This window comes from Zeugodacus cucurbitae, chromosome 5 (genome assembly GCF_028554725.1).
Source record: "Zeugodacus cucurbitae isolate PBARC_wt_2022May chromosome 5, idZeuCucr1.2, whole genome shotgun sequence".
Taxonomy (NCBI): domain Eukaryota; kingdom Metazoa; phylum Arthropoda; class Insecta; order Diptera; family Tephritidae; genus Zeugodacus; species Zeugodacus cucurbitae.
This window is the reverse complement of record NC_071670.1, coordinates 43,926,923-43,951,810: the sequence shown is the minus strand read 5'-3', so window position 1 is coordinate 43,951,810 and position 24,888 is coordinate 43,926,923. Positions and strand designations below refer to the sequence as shown.

Sequence of the window (24,888 nt, the reverse complement as noted above, 5' to 3'; positions counted from 1 at the left end):
AATATATTAAAATTTTTTTTTAGCCTATAGTTTAAGTTACAAACATTTACAACATATATGTAGTTTTAGTTTTGAAAATCAGTTTGTACAGCAAATTAATAATAACATCAAATACACATTACTTAACTATTATGCTTATTTACGCTGTTTATATGAATTGAACAACACCTTTTAGAATATCAGCATGCATTTCAAACTATAGTATTATTTTTCGTAAATAAATAAAAATTGCACTTTATTTAGGAATGTAATTTATCAATTTTTTTATATTACAATTCCTTATGCATAAATTTACTATAACAATAATAAGCAGTCATAAAATCAGAATCACACTTGCACTTTTATATTGCGTTTAGTGGTGTGTTTGTGTGTGTCGCTGTGTTTACACCTACCAATAGTGTATTTACAACGGCGTTAACTAAACTAATTAAAAATAAAAAAAACATACACTCAAATTGTACTCGAGTTCCCTATGTCAGTATATGCAATTCATAGTTATCATAGTGATCCCGTGATGACCACCTATACTATGTACGACTATGCTGGGCACTACGCGCCATTTGTGTGGCTTCAATTCCGGCAGTTTTGGCGGTTTTCTGTTGACGTTGCTGACGCATTTGTCGACGATTTTCACGTATCAGTTGCTTAGTTTGCTCTGTGTCCAATTCATCCCAGCCGCCATCGACGGAATCGTCTACCCAGTCTTCAAGATCAGCCTGAAAGTGTTGAAATACATATTAGCTTGGTTTTCTCATTTCAATTTTGTTTGTGTTATTATTACATTCATTGCGATTGGCACATCGGTTGTAGCTTTTAATCTTGAAAAATTCGCTTTATCAGCGCTATCGTCACCGAGGTAATATTTAGGTTGTGGTTTTATGACGGGCGCTAATTCCTATAAATCAAATACATGTATACAGAAATTCTAGTTTACTTGTAAGAATGAATGTATTACTGTGAAGAAATCTGGTTCTTGTTCTGCTGGTGGTGGCGTTGGCGGTTTGGCTAGCCTCTGCCGATACTGTTCTATATGCTCTGTGACCGTACGCGGACTATCATCCCAAGTGTTCCAGTCTCTATCCACCTGTACAAACAATATTGTGTATGTGTTATTTAACTGTGCACTTTAACTATATTAGATTCTTTACGTGTTGTGTTGTTTGTGTTAACCGTGTAGAATTCGGCGACTGCGCCCCCACCGGTAGTGTCGCTTGTCCCCCGTCAACAACTATTTTTATTTCCATTGGTTCGGAAAAGCTGGGTTTACGCCGTCGCCCAAATGAAAAACAACACATCATACGCCTAAATAACTTGATAATGCTTAGCACCACTGCTTTCAATTGTTGTATCACCATTTTAACAATTCCTTTTGCGTGAAATTAATGAAATTCTTGTGTAAAATTCTCAAATAGCAAAACTTCAGCAGCTGTGTTGGCTACTGATCCAGTTGACAGTTCAATGAAAACATTGCACAGGGTTGCTTAGCAAGCCATAGCTACTAGAAATGAAATGCACCCAGTGAGCGTTAAATACGTGAAGTGGACTTTTGATGTATTACAATCGTAATGATTACGTATATGTAATATATGATTGAATATAAAATCTGAATTACGAATTGTGGAGAAAGTTTTTCTTATAAATAAATAGTTATAATATTAAAATAAAATGGAAAATATTTAAAGCGTTAACGTAGGTTTAAAGTACTCATTTGGGACTGCTTATATCTTTTTTATAAATACTTTTATTTTTTGAAGTGTACTGTTATGTCGCAGTTCAATCTGTTATGTCTAAATCTAGTTAACTTATGATTGAGCATTCTAATTATATGAGTTCTCTAGACGATTTATTCTACGTAACCGTAATGAATTTCATGTTTTCGGTTCTGAGAACAAAATTTTCTCTAATCTGAAATTATTAAAAAGAGTTTTTAGTAATAATCGCCCCAGTCACTCAATTTCAAACAACTGTGTGATCTTTTGACACGTAAACATTTCTTAAAAAATCCACGAGACGTTGGAAGTCTTCTTAAAACTTTTAAAAGCATTCATTTGTCGAATAATAAAAACATTAGGGAAAGTTAGAATGAAACTTTTGGTATTTATATTAAGATTGTATTACGTTAGGTTAGTCTGGTTGGCCAAAGAGAAGTAGTTTTCCTTTAGGATGCCTGCGCTTGTCGCAAATTTTAGTAGGTTCTGATGTTTTACTAACGATACCTATTCCAGATTCTCATACAGTGGGGCCCCCAAGGTGTTGGAGCCTTTGCCTTGTCAATGCAGGAGAGATCCTCCACTGTTTCTCTTATATCTTGCTCTTGACATTTTCTACAGTCATCTCGATCCGTCAGCTCCATCTTACAGTTACAGTTCCTTCTATCGAGCGACAGAAGGAATTTTATGTATTTCCGGTCTACCGATTTACACATGGCTTTAGGTATTCTGCACCCCGGTGTATTTTTCCAGCGCGTTATGATCTTCCTTGTCATGCTCCTGTCTAGATATAGACAATGCATGGGCTTGCCAATGTTGGTTTGGACGTTTCCGTATGTCAGTTGTACACCACTTTCCGTCTACAATCTCATTGCCCTCAATGCCTTTGTGACCTGGCCAGTAGAATTGTAGCCACTTGTTTCTGGCAACTCTAGAATAGCCTGTTGCACTGGATGCTAATTCTGCGGTCCCAATAGCAAACTGTATATCTCCACGCTTACTCCGTCTTCCATTTTTGAGCCATCCGATTAGAGATTTAATGTGTTGCGTGTATATGCCATACCTTTACGCATCTTTTGCTATGTTTACACGGAACCCATTTGAAGATTGGGATCAATGAATCGGTACCAGCCAGACTGCCCTTCGAGCTAAAGGTTGTATATGTAAATTCTCCTCTCGCCAGTAGTCGTCCTGCCGATTTTGCCGCGCAGTTGGCAGCAAAAAGATCAAAAGGCGCCAGGCTTCGTATCCATTCAAGAGCCACCGTGGTGGTTCCTGGAGCACCCGTTGTACAAAGCGCTGAATCCTTTCCATTGGCTTCCGATAGGTTGATTTCCGTAGGTCCGTCCACCATACAATAGCACCATAGAGCAGAATCGGTCTCACTATTACTGGGTAGCACCAGTGCATAAGAGCGGGAGAAAGCCCCCAGGTGGTTCCAAGCATCTGCCTACATGCATATAAGGTATTACTAGCATTTTTTATCCTCTCTTCCACATTTAAGTTCCACAGCAGTTTGCTGTCATAAGACTACCCCTAGGTACTCAGTGCTATCCTACGGCGAGAGTTCCGTTCAATTTAACCATGGGGTCTACATGGAGGAATTTTGTATTTCCTTATAAAGAGAAGCATATCGGCCTTCTTCGCATTTAACTCAGACCCGCTTGCGTCCATATGTGGACAGTATGAAGAGTAATGGTCATAATGTTGCTAATAGTGTGTAAACACTTTCCCGTTATAACGATGGCAATGTCATCCACATATGCCATTATCATGGGGCTTTGCCGTCGAAATTCCTTAACAAATTATTTACCACCAGTGACCATAGGAGCGGAGATAGCGCTCCTCCTTGGAGGGTGCCTCTACAAACCTCCTTAGTCGTTCTGTCATCGTTCCATTCTGCTGTTGTCCTTCTAGAGATCAAGAGGCTTTTAACCTACCTTTGAATAGCCGGTTCAGCACGTATTGATTCGATACTACTCAGAATACATATATTCCTTTGATACGTTATTGAATGCTCGAGAAATGTTCAGGAATGGTCCCAGGCCATATTCCTTATACTTAAGCGCTTTTTCGATGCTGATTAAATTATACTTACCGAAAAAAATTCACAACTAATGAAAACCAAAGGTTCTAAACTTATTATAGAAATATATATATTTTTTTCATTTGTGTGTTAATATTTACAGTGTATCAATTTATTTACAGTATATATAATATGTATATCATTCGGAAATATTCAACAAAATTTTACACAATTATTATTTGTATTAATTTTTTTTTGTATAAGTACTGGCAAATATTAATTTTTTTCATCGGAAAATAAAAATATTTTAGTCCGTTATTGGCTTGAGGTTGTTCTACATATATGTATGATTTATATGTACTAACAGTTTGTTCTTAACTGAGTCTAATATTTACTGCTTTTAAGTTAAAAGTTTTTAAGTACCGTTACAATTTTTTTTAAACTTAATCAAGCATTTAAAGTACAAATGTGAAATTTTTATTACAAAAGTGTTTTAGTATTTGCTTAAGTCTCAAAATTAATTTTGTATTATAAGTTTTAAGAAATTAAAAATTAATTATGAACAAAAAATAATAATTATAAACAATTTTATTTTTTTTTTTTAAATAAAAATAATAATTTTTAACAAAAAAAAGAATAATAAATAAAAAAAAAATAATTTTAAACAAAAAATAATAATTTTCAACAAAAAGAACAATAATTTTTAACAAAAAAAAAATAATAAGAATTAAAAAAAATTAATTTTAGCAAAAAATATAATAATTTTAAATAAAAAAATTATTAAAAAAAAATAATTTTAATCAAAAAATTTAATTTTAAACAAAAATAATAATTTTAAATAAAGAAAATTCAATTTTAAACAAAATGAAATTAATTTTGAACAAATAAAAATAATAATTTTAAGCAAAAAATAATAATTTTAAACAAAGAAAAATTAATTTTAAACAAAAAATTATTTTTAAACAAAAAATTATTTTTAAACAAAAAAATTAATTTCAAATAAAAAAATAATAATTTTAAACAAAGAAAAATTAATTTTAAACAAAAAAAATTATTGGAAAAAAATAATTTTAAACAGCAAAAAAATTATTTTTTAACAAACAAAAAATTAATTTGAAACAAAAAAATTTAACAAAATAGTAATAAAATTACACATGGTAGTAAGAAATTATAAAGGCTTAAATTAAAGGAAAAATTTTGCAAATATTTTTTACAACAAAAAAACTTATTTAACTAATTATACTAAGTACTAGTAATGCCTATTTACATAATCAACTAGATTTCGTAACTAACTAAGTATATCGAAAGTCGCTTAAGCAGTCATACATAAACGTATGACCATAACAAAACAAAAATTAGTAAAAATGAAATTAGTTATTTTCTTAGTTAACTAATTTTCCACACATACATAAGTAATACTTCCGATTTTGTTTTTTCATTTTTCTTTCTTGATTTTCTTCGTCTCTTTTGCCTTTTCAAATTCATTTCAATACGTTAAAGTTTCACGGTAATTTTTTTTGTTCTCAACTTTGACCTCTTTTTCACCATTTCATTTGCCGCTATGGTTTCTTGGGTATGCTAGAAAATTTTTATATAAAAAAGGGTACAGTTACTGTGTAATACCGTTAAACGCACGCGTCGTATTTCTAGCCTTACGTTCTATAAGCATAATTTGAACTATCACATTGGAAATCGCACATTTCACGTATGTACACGGAGATACATACATACTTCTTCTTCTTCTTCTTATATTTATTTATGAGCTGTGTTTGTTGTTTTTGTATTTATACTTAGCTCTTACTAAACACTAACTCACTTAGTACATACATACATACAGTTATGTATGCATTTAACTAATATAAAGAAATTTCGCTCACTGCATAAGTACATATGTATTTTAACAATATACATACATACATACATCTGTATATATGAAAATAGTATTCCATATAGTATAACTAACTACTTAAATATACATATAAGTATGTGTGTGTGTGTGTGTCTGTATATAGTATATCAGAGTGTAAGTTTCACGAAAAACAGTTTCTTATAAAAATATCCCTTTCTCAATTGCCCCAAATTAAGCACGTGTTAGTGTTTGATATTGGTCTCGGGTCCGATTGTGGCATTGATGCCCTCATTAGCTTTTCGCTCTTTCAAATATGTTATCAAATACTCGATCGCCCAGGCGATTACACACATGAATATGCAAACGGTTTGTGCGTGTATGCAGATGGGATAACTGGTGGTGACGTCACGAATCAGACCTGTGAAAAGCATAAAGAAAAATAAAAGTTAGCAAAAAACCTGTTTCAATGACAGATGTAAAGCATGCTTACCGATCAGCGGTCCCAGACAGATGACAAATACAGCCTTGCCAACCAAATGCCAGCCAAAGGCGGAGGGTAATTTCTCCAACGAACAGTATTCGGAAACGGTGAGTGTGAAATTCGCCAACGCAGAGCCACGGAAGAAACCGCAAATCGATAGCCAAACCATTAGTTGAGTCCACTCGGTTTGCTCGGCCATGACTAAAAAATAGAGTACAAATTGGATTGAAATCATAAATGAAATAGTGGGAAATTCGGAAGAGAGAGATTTAAGTGTCAAAGAATCTCCTAAATTTTAGTAAACAAAGTCTCAAGTCCAAGTAATCAAATTTTTTCTGAGTAGAGTCGAAAATTTCAACTGTTTTGCTGACGTCACATTTGCTGAAAACCCCGAAAAGCGTTCTCCATAGTGGATCCGCCATTTTGAATTTTGAAAAACAAAAACCGGCACCGGATTCGCAATTCGTAACCTTCCGAGTAACGAGTTTCAATAGAACCCGAAGATTAAAAAAAAAAAACGTTTTTTCCATCGCCATTATGTCAAAACACTGTTGGGGTTAAATGGACCTCGGATTCGGATTCAGCGACCCTAAAAACATCAGGTACATATAATAAGACCCCCAGATCAGAACCAATTTGTTCCAAGTACCCATGTTATCAAAAGTACGGATGGCTTAAATGCGGTCTTTTACAGCAAGGTGTCTTAACAGCCTCCATATTTCGAACTGACAACTCCTTCATAAGATGAATAATAAAATTTCCTTAGCTTCTTACCAATACCGTCCCCTTAAACGACCCTTTCGGTAACATTATTATATATGATCTAGCTACGATCAACCTCAGCGACATTGCTAATGAGATTCGCTTTCCACTAGTATAACTTTTCCTACAAATCGTCAAAGTTTCTCAAAAAGAAAAGATCAGTTATACTTACTTGAACGCGTGATGCCCACAAAGATGATGGATACTAAGAACACCGTACGTTTCTTGATGGTGGTACGATCGAATATTGGTGGGAGTATTATACGTGCTAAAATATCTGTGATGGCTGTTATCGATAAACAGAATGCGACATCTGTCTTATTATAGCCAAGATTGGCGAAAAAGAATGGTGTGACCATTTTGAAATTCATCTCGCCCACATAGAAGATCGACAGACCGAACAATATGTTTAAGAAGATCTTATCACGCAATAAGTCAACATCCATGAGATCAGCGAAACGACGCCAGAAACCGGGTTTCTTCTCCGCCGCCTTCTCAGCCGACTCTTCATTCTTCTCAGTCTCTGTTGGGCGCATTTTTATAAAAGAGTCACGATGCGCATTCGCCATACCGCTTGCCGCCGTGTTGACACGTTTCAGCTCACGATCATTACGTTCGAACTCTTCATCGCCCACATTCATGTGCACTTGCAGTATGGAGCCGGTGAAGTCCATGTAGGAGAGATTTGACGTGACCGAGTGTTTGCGGTTGCGCAACGACACATTCACATCGCCATTGGAGTGACTGTTATTCACCGCCGATTGCACGCCCGCGAGCGACATGATGCGCGGGAATGTGGGACGTTTGGGCATACCCAAGCGTGTACCGTTCATTGTGTTCATCGCCATTTCCGAGTAATTCTTACGCATATATTGCTGTTTGGGGAAGAGTAGCGTATTCAGCTCGGGCAGTGCATCTTCTTCTGCGGCATCTTCACGTATGACCTTCACATCCGGTGTGGGCGGTGACACCGGCACTGTCATCAATTCCTCATCAATCACCTCATCGATCATATGCCATTTGGCTGGTTGCAAGAGCACAGCACCCACTGTGGAGTTCAACGCAATGCCGGCCAACATCAGCACCGCGCCACGGAAACCGAAAGCTTCGAGCAGCATGCGTACCAATTGCGGCATGATCAGCATACCTAACGCAGTGCCGGCCATAGAGAGTCCCACCGCTTGACCACGTTTATACTTGAAGTAGTGATTGAGCGCCACAAAGGCGGCCGACGTGGACAGCCCGACACCGATACCGTTAATCACACTATATGTACTGAGTATGTGCGCCATGCTGGCTGCTGGTGAGGTGGCCGCCAAGCCGATGCCACAGAGCAGTGAGCCGGCGATAGCCACTTTGCGGTAGGAGAATTCCTTTAACAGTGGACCGACGAAGAGACCTGAGAAATTCATGCACACATCGAGTGTGCTCATTATAATGGCGGCGCCGGTGGTGCCGACATCGAGATCGCGTAGCAAATCGCCGAAGAGCAGACCGAATGAGGGCTCGATCGAGCGGGTGGCCAACTAGAAAGATATAAATGGGGGAAGGAGGTTAATTAGATTTTTTTGATAATCAGGTGCACGTGTCTTATAATCTTCGATATTTTTCGTTAATAATGTTTACAAGCGTATGTAGCATTTGTACTAATAGATTATTTATTGATTTGCGTAAATAATTTCTAAACTGAATACACAAATATATATTTAACTAATAGAATTGATAAATATTATGACATTTTGTTATACTCTTTCGATCGATCATTATTATTGCATTTCGTTATTATGTTCTGAATATGTGTAAATATATTGCACGAAATGTTGGATTATTTTAATTTATAATTAATTATCGCTAAACTGATCGATGAGGCTTTTAAAAAAGACCTTTGTTCAGTAATGGTGGTTTGCCATTTATGATTGATATTTATAGTAGTAAAAAATATTGGTATAGGTCCGCGAAATATAACTTTTGCAAGCCATTTTCTTTTAGTTTGTAGGAAATTGATATCTTGAACATAATGATACATAAAATGGGTCTTCTAGTTCTTATTTTAAATATTTACAACATACCGTTGATTCCAATAATGGGACCAAATTTGAGGCTATGGTGCTGTTATTTGATCGTCCGAATTTTGACGGGGCTTTAATCGATGGATATTTGGCTGATAAATATCCGATTATTGTGTTCTAGTTTTCTTCGATATTTACATATGAAATACTTAGATATTTCCATTGGTATGCTAAGAACTAAAGAACTATAGATATAGAGAGGAGTTAGCTGTGGAGTGATTTATAGTGGTATCATCATATAAATGGTTTAAGGAACTTCTTCGCTCATTAAGGGTCGCACAAGTTTTAACCAGTCTCCAGAGCTTTATGTGAAGCGTTTTCTTTGCTGAATTGAATTGAATTGACACTGCTTGTCGAAGGGCGTCAACTTTTATTTATTTAGTCGAGTACTGGCATCAAACAATGTTCAAACAAATGTTCATGACTTAATCTAAACACTCCCCCACGATATTCCTAGTAATCCCCGAATCCCCACTCGATTTTGCAAAAAGCGTATCCAAATACATTCATTACATATTACATAATGACTTCGATATTAAAACAACTAAGGAATATAAAGGGGTTTTCAAAAGGGACGCTACTGCAAACGATGCATATTTTTTCCCGCTCTTTTGACATTTCCCTTCAGTAAGGTTTACCATTTCATCATGGATAGATATTAAATTCAACGAGTCGAAATTATTAGAGTTTACTATCGAAATTTGGAGTCAGTGGCCTCAACTTTAAGACATCCAATTTATCGTCGTCATAAATGGGTTCGTCAATAAGCAAAATATACGTTATTGGTCAGGTCCACGTGTACTCCGTGATTCACTATTGTATTCCGAAAAAAATACGGTTTGTATTGGGCGATTCTTCAACCGTGATGATCAAGCCGGCACTGTGTTACTGTGAATTGGAATCGCTACAGAATTGGATGATATGGACTTGGATAACATGTGGTTTCATCAGGACGGTGCCACAAGCCACACCGTGAATGCCACAATCCATTTATTGAAAACCATGTTTGGTGAATGTGTTATCTCACGAAATGGCCCAGTCAATTGGCCGCCTCGGTCGTGCGATTTGACGCCGTTAGACTATTTTCTGTGGGGTCTATACCAACAAGCCAGCGACGATTGATGCACTTTGTACGAATATCGAACGTGAAATTGCAACAATATCGGGTGATTTGTGTTTGAATTTACAATTATATAAATAAATTTAAGATTTTTGCCTACTAATATACATGTATGCTTTATTTTTACACAATAATATCGGAAAATCGTTCTGTTTAAGGCTTGTTTTTGTTTTTCTCATGTATTATTTGGTAAATAATAATATCCTTGTTTTTGTCATTGTTGTTGTTGTAGTTATTGTGCATGTCTCGATCGCATGATTAGAATATTTGAAATCAATTTAGCGCGTCGTTTACGAAGCGTGTTAGCGCGTTTATTATTATCCGGTGGGAGGTTGTGTCCCTCGGTCTCTCATAGTGAGTATCTAACTGTCTGCGTGCGTACACTTATACTCGTACTTAGAGCCTATTCGGAGTGTTGTTTGCGCTTCACAAATAACTATCATATAATAACTGTTAATCGCTACAATTAAAAATTAAATTCAACTAATTTTTAATACACACATGAATAGAATATTTTTAAATTTCCTATGCAATTAGTTTTAAGGCACATTTACTCGTTGTATTGTTCGCACAAATCGCACTTTATGCAAGAATTACTTATCCGCGCGTGTTTTGTACACATCAAGTATTTTCTAAAATTTTAAATAAATAACGCTTTATTATTGCTATTGTTATTACTGTTATTATTAGTTTGGCTTATTTTTGTGTTTTGATCGTGCGAAGCGTGCGTTTATCGTTTGGCATAATTTTTGCATTCGCATGTGAAAAATCGCTATTGGCTGTGATTTGCGCGCGCAAACACCCGACAATCAAACTGTAAATATATTTATTTATTTACTGACTGTTGCCACTAGCCACATTTTGTTGATCGATAAATTTCGTTAGTTTCGTTCAATGCGGCCCACTTTTGAGGCAATGAAAAATCACTAACAACCACTAAATTAATCAAAACAATAGGCAGCATATAATCACATTTTATGACTCTATTCTCGCTGATTGATGTATGTAATTGACAAATAAATGGCTTAACGCTTTACATAATATACACAAGTGTGTATGTGTGTAGTCACAAAAATCTCACTCAATTTCGCACCTTAATTTATTTATCGACTTTTATATCGAACAAAAGTACTTCAAACATAATGACTTAAGTCATTAAACAATATAACAACAACAACGGCAATTGCAGCAATAACATTAAATATTAGATATACACGTAAAGATTTGGCTTTTCAATTACTCTAACGGTAATTGATTTATTGTTGTAGAGTAATTATTACTGCTTACGTACAGTGTGTGCCAAAAATCCGTAAACAATTTGTTGATTTTCGCTTGCACGGCAACTATCCGAACTTTCTTCTATACATACATACATACATACATATTTAGTGTTGTTTATTAAGCGGCAATATCCGGCAATTAATGGTGTGGTAAGCGTCTTCTAGCGATTTGCTAAACCACATCTTATCACAAAAACAAATTGCGTGCCGTAAGTCGAGTAAACGTAATTTCTATTTATGACAGTTTAGCAAATAACTTGGATATGTGTATGGATGTGTGTACTGTATTTGTATGAAATTTGTTTATTTGCATGATATTTTGTCGCAAATTGATAAAGTGTATAGTAACAGCGGTTAATAAACAAACACGATAAGCACAGATCTTTTATAATATGTAGAAAGCAGTCGATTGGCAGTTCGGCACAATTTTGTTAGTGAAAGGTGTTTTGAGAGATATAGAACTTTTATTTGAAATAAAAAAGAGAAACATGTATGAAGTGTAATATTTAGATTTTATTGGTTTGAAATTTTTTTTTTGATATTTAGTGCTTGAATGTGATTCTAGTTAGCAACAACTGATTTTACCCTTTATAAAATAATAATTAAGCGTCTTTTCTTCTTCTCATATATCCTTAACTTCAAGTTACCTACAAAAAGTAGTTTGAGGGTTTACGTGGGTTTCGTGTGTTCTAAAAATCAATTTTTTGTTTTTTGTCTTATTAATTTCTACAACATCTCAAGAATATTATCCTAAATTTTCAAGTCGATCCGAATAATAGTTTCGGAGATACAGCCTTTGTCAAGCGTGCCCTTCAAGTCAAAATAAAATATCAAGCAAATTTGACCTTCGCTCAAGCACGAATTTATGGTCTTACCTAAAACACTTATTTTTATTTTTTCATTTTGGATGATAGTTCTTTGATATTTTCGAGGATCCCTCAAAATCTTGCGTTTTAAAGAGCAAAGATCTTTTCCACGAAGTAGATACGTAAAGCTCGAGTTGTTGTCGAGCTGTTGAGTTTTCGAAATGTATGCGAAGTGGTCTTCTCTAATTTTCCTGTACAGAACACGTGAATTGAAAATAATTACTGTGCAAAGTCTGTTCAAAAAATAACGGGAATCTGTTCTTTTTAATATTTATTCAAGATTATGCTTCTTGCGAAACACTTCTTAAAATCGATTTTTGGGATAGCTTTTGGCTTTTTCATCTATTTCTCTTTTGTTTGTAAAACGACTGCATTTAAGGTTGCCTTTATTTTTGGAAATATCTGAAAGAAAGACAAGTCAAGAATTCAAGTGCAAACAACAGAGTGTGAACTTTTAACAAACGTATATGTCCAAGTTAATAAAATCACGTCTAACCTTAGCGGCTTTAGGGGTATGTATATCCACATTAAACAAAAAAATGAGCAATTTGACTTTTTTTTGGAAAATTGGAAACCTTAAAATTCCCGTTATTTTTTGTACACACTTCGAATTTGAAAATTGTATCATATTTGTATAAAAAATAAATACAGCAAATATTTAATGGTTCTTCATATTGTTGTCCTGTGTATAATAATACTATTACAAAAAGACAATTATTTACTGTTACTCACAAAACCCAAAAAAGTGAGCCATACAAATTTTGTACACGAAAAGGTATTGTAAAGATTTCAATTATCGGTATTGATTTGAATTTAATTGCTACTCTACAGTAGAAACAGGCGTTAGCAGACAGTAAATTCAAGCACAGTGGTGGCCTTAGAAAAATCATGCTCATAATTAAAAATAAAATTAAAATATTATAATTTATTAAAGAAAAATATTAAATAAATTATTAAAAAAAAATAATAATAATACTAATAATAAATTAATATTTATTTAAGATTATTATTACATTTTTTAATTTTTTTTATATTATTATTTTTTTATTATTTTTATTTTTATTTTTTTTTTATTTTATTATTTTTTTATTTTAATTTCTTACCGCTAGTACTAAAATAAAATTATTGCGTAAAGAATAAAACTTTTAAATTTACTACAATATATTTGCATTAATATTATTTATTTGTTCTATTTATTTAGCCACCACTGTACTACACTCTATCCAATAATTTATATGATAGATAATTGATTTTTGGAAAGTAATCCATTGTATGCTACAAATTTACAAGCTCATATGATTGCGATCAGCATATGAATCAATACATACATACATACACACCAATTAATCTTAACGAAATAGCGAACCCCCTATGGGTCATAAACGTCACGTCAATAAATGTTATTAGTTAAATCATGGCCGCAGGTGCTAAAACGTGTGAAACTATAAATAAGCAATTAAACACTTAAATATATATACAGTTTTGCAAACAAACAGGTTTTGAACCGTTAGAGTTTGACGCATATTTTCATTCCTTTTTCATTTGCAGTTTAACTGGTATTACTTGGTCTAGACAGCTTTGCATACCTTTCGCTTGAAATTTTTAACATAAATGCATTAGAAAGGGCTTAAGTAACAAGTCGGTTTAATTCATTGGTATTTCATTAATTTACTTAAAAATGTAATTTGATGTAAATCAATAACACTTGAGCAGATTTGATTGGTGTCATTAAACACATTCCGCCAGTCAGTGTGTTAATTTCATTAATTTGTCATTGACTTTCGTTGAAAAAATTATTCGCTTATGAAAATTATTTCATTTAAAATTCTCTCGAAATTAATTTCACTGAAATATTTTCGAAATCCCTTCCTGAGTACCCGCATTCCCATTAACTTTTGTTATTAAATACTTCCGGTGTAAATTATTTATGACGTTGTTAAATTTTAAATACTCAAGCGCTTTGAATATTTAAACAATTAATTTTGTACTAAATTGCTTAGGTGTTATTAAATCACTCATACTCGTATGACTCAAATGTTGTGGCTAACCGTAACTAATTGTTGCCGCTTTGAATGACTATTAGTGATGGTAGTTAGTGTGTGCTAGCAAGCGAGACATGTGTTAATATTTTTTTTAAATTTCAAGTGACAACAGAGAGTGGTTTTAGACTAAATAAAGTACTTAATTAATAAAGTACTTAATTAAAGAAAAAAAATTTTAGAATATTTTTTTAGAGATTTTGATATTTTATTTAAAAAAATATAATATTTAATGCATGAATTATTTAATTTAAAAGTTTTGTTAGTTATTAGTTAAAAGTCACGAAGTGTTGACTAAAGTGTTCTCACTGGAACTTGCGGCTTGCTCATTGATCGCTGATCTCAGCAGTCAAAATAAAAGTAAATTTCCCCACATAAATCTTCAAATCAGCATCCAAACATTAATAAAGTTCATTTAGCGCTAATTTTTAGGCATTTTCTCAATAATGTATTAGTCAACAAGTATTTCCTTTATAGCCTTACTGCAAATAAAGCAATTTCGTCGATCGTGCAATGTAAATCTACTTGTGACGTAAAATCACTTTCAATTGCTATTGCAAATACTTTACTGTGCGCCTGTAATAAATAACTGCTCAAGTCGAGTTGGGTCAAAATAAAATAATAAATTTTGGTACGCCATTAAAGTCACTCCAAAATATTTTTTTTTTTTGTTTTTTCGAACACTTTGTATCCCATTTATTCAAATTTCATACACGTAACAAAAAAGTGGTACCAATTTGAGCACTAAAATTAATTTGTGGAGCACTAATTTGAGTATTTTCCAAAATCGAGTTAGGCTGTTCTACTTTATCAGCCTAGATTTTTGTTTGTATGCCTCATAAGCATTTATTTTTTCCATATGCGCACATTTTATGGCGTTCGAATAGTACATTTATATTTTTTATCGCTGTGAAAATCGTGGAAAATTCCTATTCATATTGTTCATCAACATTATTTCAATAACTACATACATGCAAAGTGTCAATAAAGTTGAACTATCCAAAAAATGTTATTTAATAAAGTTTGAGGTAATATGAATATATATTGTAAATTATGAATATAACTCTAGTATTAAATTAATACAACAAAAATGCATTAAATTTAAAAAGAATATTTTTTCAAGGCCTACAGTGCGTATGAGTAACTTTTTTTGCAGTAGTGTGACTAGCGCGTGGTGATAATCAATTCATGTCATTTTGTACTCAAAATCTTTGAAAAATAGCTTTAATATAACATACTTGTCTTCAGAGAAGTCTGCGGGCAGCACTTTTCGTATGAAGTGTTGAAGAGTCAAATACTTTCTTCTAAGCTTCTAACTTCTTAAAGACCTTCGAAAGCATTTGTTCACTATTATTTTCTTTACTCCTTAACCAAATTCACACTTAAGCGTTATCTAAAAAATCGTGTCTTCATGTTAAATTTCAACGATTTATGCTGATAAACCAGCGACGATTGGGCTGTTGGAAACCAAAATTCGACACATAATTGGTAAGATAAGGCCAACTATGCTGGAATTTCTGTTCAAACGCAAAATAAATAGTTCTAATATTTAAAAAATATTTTATATATAACTATAAATTAAATACAATAAATCGTCTAAAACATTTCTTCGGAATTATAAAAAAAAAATAAAAAAAATTATTAAATAAAAGACATTTCGAGTTCTCCCTCACAAGTGCTTTCCCATTAAGCCCTTTTACATGAAAAACGCTTAACTTCTGCTCTTGTAGATATCTACTTGTTTCTTTTGACAGCTGTAAGATAAGTGCTTACCGTTAACGTTTCTTTTACGTCACGAATTCTTAAGTATTTTTCCTTCGCTGGAGATTTCCTTTTCCATTGACAGTTATTTGTTGAACACGACATTGTAAAGTGTAGATAAGAAATAATGCCGCCCAAATGTATTTTCCAAATCAAAATTTCAAGGACAGTCAACAACAGACAGTCAGTCACACAAATATGCTCACTCAAGCACATTTAACTTGTGCAAATATATCGCATTTCACTCAAAATATTTGTAGTTTCATTTGACAGTTTATGCCTCAGCGCGCTCGTGTGTCGCTGTCGTTTAAATCATTGCCACGCTTCCATTGACTCTTTCTTCGTACGCACGGCTTTTGCATTGATAAATGCTATCGAAATATGTACTTGTGTATGCTCGTTCATATAGTATAATATAAATACTAGTAAATATTCGCAAACGATATTCAATTTGATATCAAAATTCTATACATATAATGCCTATGCATACATATTTATGCGAGTACTCCTCTATATATGTATATCTATCACACACTTTATCGATTGTGTTAATTTATGGCTATTAGGCGAACACATTGACCCACAAAATGACACTTAAATCGAGGTGACTAGCATGCGTGTGAATTGATTTAATCAATTTGAGTCAGCAAATGTCTGGCATTTCAGTTAAGAATCCGAAAACTTTTAACTAATAGAAATTCAAATAAAATATTTGGTGTTTTAGAATTTTGTCTGTGGTTGAGGGGATCTTGATAGAGTTTATAGATACTGACTTTTAGACGCTTCTTCTTCTATTATATACTTTAGTTCTTTCCTCAGACACTAAGTTTTGGAATATACTTAGAAATTCGTTAGAAAGTACTGGAAAATATTCCATTATATAATCGAAAATCTTTCAGACACAAAATCTGGCTCTTGAACGAGCACCTCTCGAGCCCTCAAACCGTTTATTCAGTTTGTATGTTGCTTGGTGTTTTGAGATCCGAATATTTTCACTTCGTTTTACTATATTTGAGATCGGTTATTTTTTATCAACTGAATTCTGAATAAACAACCGTGTTTTACCTCTGAATATTCGTTTGTCGGTCGCTTATGGGAGTAGATGATTTTCGTATGAAGTTTTCCTAACGACAAATGCTTCGTGATTAAGGATGTGAGATATATACTTTTTCTTGACCTAGCCTCTGGCAACATTTTGTACCGAGTTGAAAGTCGGATGCAACCGGATATACACCATGAAATTGGGGAAATCGAAAAATAACCATGCTAACCCTCCATACATGGGATATGTTGAAAACCACTACAACGTATTACAGAACAAATGACAGCAGAGAGTAGCACTCAGAGCGATATAAGAACTGGAAAGTGGGCGTGGCGTCGTCCACTTATGGGTCAAAAACCATATCTCAGAAACTACTCGATCGATTTCATTTAAATTCGGTACATAATTCTTTCGTGACACCCTGATGGCTCGGTTGGAAAATGGACGAAATCGGTTCACAATCACGACTACTTCCCATGTAACTCAATTTTGAATTCCATCTGATTTCTTCACTATATAATATATAAATCGAGAACCAATGGATATAGGGGAATACAGCTTTAAACAAATACTGTATGTCATATGTAGCCTCATTTGTGAAAAAATCGGACAATAACTTTTCAAGGCCCGGATATTGAACATGAAGAAATCAGTGCCTAATAGTAATTTTCACCGAAAATATCGTTAAATCTCTCAGATATTTTATTGTAATTCAGGGGAAATCTTTTTTCTCTAATAGTATGTCTCTTTACCAAAAATGGTTAAAATTGGGTCATAACTTCCCCTAGCGCCCATATAGAGAATTATAGGTTTTTCAAAAATACAGTGGGCCCTATTCCGCCTATATCGGTTAATATGTGAGATATCTTAGCAAAATTAAGTGAGCGTATAGTCGTGGATATAGGGTGAAAATGAATGAAATCGGTTTAGGAATTACCTCAGTCCCCATATACTATTTATGATGGTTTTCGTTATTATATTGGACTTTATGCCAGATATATGGGTCAAATTGTTAAAACTTAATAAAATTACACCAATAAATTGCGAGAGTATAAAATGTTCGGTTCCACCCGAACTTAGCCTTTCCTTACTTATTTAATTTTAATTTTTGAGTTAAAAATAAATTTAGTCTGGATTGCTAAATAAACCATTAAATATACATTCAGGCCTTCATACATTCTGAAAAAGCTTCCATAAGCGTAATTAGGTGCAAATTCTAATTGTTCTTCTCAGAACAAAATAAGTCAATATCTAAAAATAGAATTTTTTTCACTAACACAAATTTTAAAAATTACTCATACCAAATTTACAATTAGCTGAGAACAGCTGTACAAGTAGACAGCTAATGCAATTGGACTAAATACTGTTCTGTTCTCCCCCATTAACTTTGTTGCGGGCTTTTTTCACTGCTCCAAAGCTTTTGTCGCTTTAATTTTAACGATCAACGTCAATAACTTGTTTTGTTGTGCGATTAATGAATTTTGATTGGATCGTATAAAAACAAATACGAAAACCAAAACAAAAATAAAACAACAAAGGAAAAACACAAATGCTCGCAATAATAAATAAATGCATAAAAAATGGGAGCTTAGAGGGCGCAAATGTTGAGAAATGCAATTTAAATAATTAAAACAATTACAAGCTTTCAGCTCGGTTTGGTGACAAGCATTTCAATTGACTGCAGTGCGCCCGGTCCGGTTGAACAGCCGCCCGCGAGTACCGAATTGCCGATGATATATGTATATTGGCAGTCTCCAAACGCCTAAGCGCAACACAGAATGTTCGACGCCTGATGGCTGCATGATCGTCATGTGATTTATCCACCAACACCGCATGACACTTGGAGAAATGAGCGCACACATTAGCCGGTATGTGTGTGTGTGTGTCTGTCTCTACAATCATCAATTGATTATTTCTTTTTCTTCCGACTTATCAGTTCGTTACGTTCATTTGTTAACAAGAAACCGAATTATTACTTTGTTGTTAAGGAAATTTGTCTTGTTTAATTATTTTACAAGTCATTGACTATGTCAGGTGACATTTGTACATAATTTTTTTTTGTTGAAAAATTGAAATTGTTTTTTTTTTAAGCAAAAATTAATTGTTTCAGAAAACAATTGCTCATTTGGAGACAAATAATAAAAATAAGTTGCTGAAAAAAATTAAATATTTTTCTCAAAATTTCTAAATGAACATACATTGCAGATGTTGGTCAATATAAGCTCATTTGCATCGAATAAACAAACGATTGAATTCATTGTGAAACGTGCAGCGAAATCAAAACAAATGGTATAATGCATCTATATATTGTATATGTATATAAACCGTCTGAAAATATATATTTTATATATCAGAGTAAGGGAATCACTACAAACCGAGCTAAACACAATCGGTGAATAGCTTCAAAAGTAGTGAACAAAGATATTTTGTAACCAGCTCTATATAAGAAACTTTTCTAATATACTAGAAACGATTTGGTAGATTATCAGATCAGCATCTTCAAGAAATTCACTGTATTTGATCAATAAATGTCGCTTTGAATTTATCTGTTCCGAAATCTTACATATGTAGAATGTTCTATCTCTTGCCCTACTTTCAAATTCAACATTCCATCTCAGAAGATGTAACAGATTGATTCATGTGGGTCCATGAAAAGAAAGAAAAGATGAAGGCATTTATATGATATATCAATATCTATATATAAAATGATCTATCGGCTTTGTTGGATTGAAGATCTGGTTCGCTGGGTATCTTTTAGATGCACTACTATTCAGTAATTAACTTCGATATAGAATTATGAAATATGGTTTTACTAGCGGCTTGAAGAAGGAAGTCTTTGCAGGTTATCGAGAAACCGCTTGTTTTTACCTCTGCATCGGAGCAGCGATAGCAACCTGGGGACCCATTCTAAAAATTTATCGATTTCCAAGCTAAGCTCTTCGTGGAAGTAAACTTTTCGACCAAAGGAGGAACGTATCAGATCTCTGGAACATTCGTTTCGCTAACCAAATGCCACCTTTGAAATATGCTTCATCGAGCATATTTTTCTATTTTCTCTGTGGCTTAAGTTTCTTAGTCCGTAGAAGTCTTGATAGAGGATTGATGGATTTATGAGAAGCTCCTCCCATCACTGTCGGATCTACATAACCGGAATGGACTCGGATTTATATCCGCGGATAATCATCTCGACAACATTCTATAAAATTATTTGTGAAATATCGCTAAGATATCAACAACAATTGAAGCTTTTTCGAAGGTCTTTCGTTGGCCTCAGAGAACGGACCTCTATTAATTCTAATTGTTTTATGTTGACCGAAAAATGGAGTTTTACCATTATATACTTATTTTTTTTTATATGATCTTAAATGGATGGATGGATTATCGGAAAAATCTAGCCCTATTTCAATATATACGATCATAATGGATGTGATATCTTGTGGTTCTTCAAAAATATATTTATAATAGAAATTTTATTACTCCATGGTTTCCCAATGAACTATAGGTAATTAGAAGTGGGATCACAGATATTAGAATCGCTATAATAATTTATCAGACTTTGTAGAAGAACATTGAAAATTCTGAACTAGTCTCCACCAAATGAAAATTGTCATTATAAGCTATAATATTTATGTAGATGGAGGTATTAATTCATCGTTGAGGAGGCCTAAACCACGTCAAGACTAATAAAAACTTTAGAAATTAAAACATTTTTACTTCTTATTATAAGTTTTCATAAAGAAACAAGTAAGGAAGGGCTAAGTTCGGGTGTAACCGAACATTTTATATTCTCGCAATTTATTGATGTAATTTTATAAAGACAACACAATTCGACCCATATATTCGGCATAAAGTTCAATAGAATAACGAAAATCATCATAAATAGTATATGGGGACTGAGGTAATTCCTAAACCGATTTCACTCGTTTTCACCACCAAGATACAATGTATCGAAGACTATACGATCACTTAATTTAATATTACTTATAATTAGGTATATAGGATCTGGGGGAAGTTATGACCCGATTTTTACCATTTCAGGTACAGAGAGAAACTGTTATAAGAAAAAAATTCAGAGGGAATGAATTACATTAAAATATCTGAGGGATTTACCTATATTTTCGGTGAAAAATTAACCTTAGGCACTGAGTTCTTCATGTTTGATATCAGGGGCCTTGAAAAGTCATGGTCCGATTTTGACAATTTTTCCACAAGTGATGTCGCAGCTCAAATACAGTATTTGTGTAAAGTTTTATTCCGCTATCTTCATTGGTTCCTTATGAATACATTATAAAGTGAACGAATCAGATGGAATTCAAAATTGGGTTATATGGGAAGTAGACGTAGTTGTGAACCGATTTCGCCCATATTCCACCCGTGTCATCCATCAGGGTGTCAAGAAAGTGTTATATACCGAATTTCATTGAAATCGGTCGAATAGTTCTTGAGATATGGTTTTTGACCCATAAGTGGGCGACGCCACGCCCATTTTCCATTTTGTAAAAAAATCTCAGTGCAGCTTTCTTCTCCATTTCTTATGTAAAATTTTGTGTTTCTGGCGTTTTTCGCTAGGGAGTTAACCCACTTTTCGTAATTTTCAACCTAACTTTTGTATGGGAGGTGGACGTGGTTATTATCCGATTTCTTTCATTTTTGGACTGTATAAGGAAATGGCTAAAAGAAACGACTGCAGAAAGTTTGGCTTATATAGCTTTATTGGTTTGCGAGTTATATACAAAAAAACTTATTTGAGGGCGGGGTCACGCCCACTTTTCCAAAAAAATTACATCCAAATGTGCCCCTCCCTAATGGGATCCTATGTTCCAAATTTCATTTTTATAACTTTATTTATGGCTTAGTTATGACACTGTATAGGTTTTCGGTTTCCTCCATTTTGTGGGCGTGGCAGTGGACCGATTTTGCCCATTTTCGAAAGCAACCTCCTCAGGGTGCCAAGGAACATGTGTTCCAAGTTTCATTAAGATATCTTAATTTTTACTCAAGTTATCGCTTGCACGGACAGACGGACAGACATCCGGATTTCAAATCTACTCGTCATCCTGATCATTTATGTATATATAACCCCATATCTAACTCTTATATTTCTTGGTGACACAAACAACCGTTATGTGAACAAAACTATGATACTCTGTGCAACAGGTTGGGAGAGTATAAAAACGTCGGACGCTGCGTATGAGTAACTTCCCGCTACACATCTTTTTCTATACATTTATTTATATATACCTCCATAAATTTAAATTTCACTTTTATCACACAAATACATTTGCTCAAAAGCCAATACCTCCTTGGCTTAATTTTATTTATTTATTTGTTTAAATAAATACGCTACCAATTATTGCGCCACTACTGTGTAAACTGCTATCACAGCAAATTATCAATTAATTTTCGAAAACACATGAAAAAGAAAAAGAAGTTCTATCTTAAGTAAACAACTTAAACTAAAAACAGAAACTTGATTATCGCAGACAAACACACACACACACATATACAGTGTATGTATGTATGCGTTATTTGGCACATGTCAACTGAAGAGCGTTCCGCTGGCGAAAAGGTAGGGCAGCAACAGGTTGCGCGTTCTAGTTGTACTTGTATATACATATATATATAATCTATATAAATATGAACAACAGGTCGCATTTATTTTGTATAAATATTTATATTGACAGACATATGCATATACATACATACACACGCATTTTCGTTTGCTTATTATTATTATATTTTGTTTTTGTTTTTGTTTTCGTATTCTTTGGCAAAGGTATATGACCTATTTAAATGTGTACGGTTGTTTGTATGTTTGTTTGTTTGTGACCAGCACAGAGCCTGTTTGCCAATTTTTATTGCTTCTTTACTGTGTTCGCTTGTATGTGTATGTGTATTGCCGAAAATGTGTTTATTTGGCAATAAATTTCGCAAATTTGGCGAAATCACTAAAAACAATGAAAGTTGTGATGAAAAAATGGGGAAACAATAATAAATATTATGTTTATTGCTTCGGCCACAATTGAAGTGATGCGCGTACCCGTCGTGCCAGCAATCAACAAGTTGCTGTCTACTGTGCAGCTGTGTTTGGCGAGGCGACACTGTTCTGCTTTCCCACCATGCACAGTGGGTGATTTTGCGGGCGATAAGTGGTAGAAAAATTCAAATTCGCTTGGAGACAAAAAATATGAATAGTAAAAAATTAGAAAACAGAATTAGAATGCGTTCGTTCAGTAGGTTTGAAAATGTGTTAACGGTATAAATGATTTCTGCCGAAAAATTTACTTTTCGATAGGCTTAGACAAGTCAGTGGAGAGATATGGTAACACTGTTATTTTGTTTATTGAATTGAAAATATTGAATTTTGTTATTGAGATTTTTTTTTTGTTTTGCCATTTTCACTAAACATTTTTTTTTATGCAGAACCTACTTAGAGACTCCAAAATACAGAGGGTACCAGACTTATACTTTTTTCAATGACAAAACTTTGAGAATACATTAGAGAGAGAGAGAGTTGTCACCTTTATTTAATTTCTTAATATGTTATAATCAGAAATTCGTGACATACTTTTTACATAATTATACAATTTCTTTTATTTAAAAATTATTTACGCTAATATGGTTTTATGACGTTGCCACATTTTTGAAACATAAAAATTATTTTTGTTTTGAAAATTAGGAATTATAAAATTTCTTTTATTTAAAAAATATTTTTTATATGGTTTTATGATGTTGCCACATTTTTGAAACATAAAAAAAATTTTGTTTTGAAAATTAGGAATTTTTTCGTATTTTTATTAGCAGAAAAAATATATTTTTTCTTATCAGAAACATATTATTTGTATTGTAGTTGCCACCTTATTGCATTCGTAGGTCACTAAAATAAGTGAAAATAGCATTATATAAGATTTCTGTAGAAAAAAATTACAAGAAATATTTCTTTGTTGCCACTCTACTGAAAATGTAATAGCCTTTTTGCACAGGAGTTAATTGATCAATTAATCGGCCTTTACTCGATTATAGCGCTCGTTGAGATCGATTTACTATAAGAAAGAAAAATCTTAATTTACTACATCCATTTTTAATCGAATACAAATTGAGTAGAAACTGAAATGCAACTCTGCGTATAACAGCTGATCGTTAATTGAGTAGCCGACTATGCGAAAGGCAAAAATTGGTTTCTAAATTATAATTTTAATTTATTAAATTAATTGGGCTGTGCGAAAATGCTATTATATAAGCTAGTTAAGCAAGTGAAAATATTATTAATTTAAAATTTTTTTTAAAATAATTTGAATAACACATCTGAACATTTTTAATAGCAGAATAAAATTTTGGTGTTGCCACTTTTTTATTTAAATATTTTTTTTGTTTAAATGTTTTTTTAAATTAAATTTAATTATAACTTTAATGTATTAAATTAATTGGGCTGTGCGAAAACGCTACAAGCTAGTAAAGAAAGTGAAAATATTATTATTTCAATTTTTTAGAAATAATTTGAATAACAATAGGAAAATAATTTAATGGGAAAATAAAATTTTGGTGTTGCCACTTTTTTATTAAAATATTTTTTTTGTTTAAATATTTTTTTTAATTTAATTTAATTATTTCATTTAAAAATCTACAAAATTTGAAATATAATTTTTTTCATTTTAAATATTGAGATAAATCAGAATTTATCAAAATTAAATAAAAAAAAATAATTATTTTTTTTTACTTTTTTATATGCAACTAATTTATCATGAAGCAGTCCCACTGTGCAACTGTGCCCATAGCTAATTGTGCTTAATTTCGTGTTTTATTATTTTGCGGCATTTGTTGTTGTAACGCCAATTGCTTTGCTTCCACATTAAAATTATGATACACAAGTGAGCATGTAAAAAG

General features: G+C 33.0%; 2 protein-coding genes across 4 annotated transcripts in view; both read right to left on the bottom strand.

Annotated features, from left to right (window-relative positions):
* Positions 1 to 204: 204 nt before the first annotated feature.
* On the bottom strand, positions 205 to 1,474 carry LOC105219222 (uncharacterized). Its single transcript, XM_011195207.3, has 4 exons — positions 1,149 to 1,474; positions 956 to 1,084; positions 782 to 895; positions 205 to 716 (listed from the first exon to the last, which is right to left on the bottom strand). The coding sequence occupies exons 1-4, from the start codon at positions 1,353 to 1,355 to the stop codon at positions 528 to 530; spliced, it is 639 nt and encodes a 212-aa protein (XP_011193509.1). The 5' UTR covers positions 1,356 to 1,474; the 3' UTR covers positions 205 to 527.
* Positions 1,475 to 5,297: 3,823 nt separating this feature from the next.
* LOC105219221 (uncharacterized) overlaps positions 5,298 to 24,888 on the bottom strand; it is a 48,358-nt gene continuing 28,767 nt past the window's right edge. For all 3 annotated transcript variants that reach the window (XM_054231746.1, XM_054231748.1, XM_054231747.1), the window contains exons 3-5: positions 7,000 to 8,353; positions 6,075 to 6,266; positions 5,298 to 6,002 (exon numbers count right to left, since the gene is read on the bottom strand). In XM_054231746.1, the coding sequence (XP_054087721.1) occupies positions 5,827 to 6,002; positions 6,075 to 6,266; positions 7,000 to 8,353 (1,722 nt within the window). In that variant the 3' untranslated portion in view covers positions 5,298 to 5,826. The remainder of the gene's footprint in view (positions 6,003 to 6,074; positions 6,267 to 6,999; positions 8,354 to 24,888) is intronic.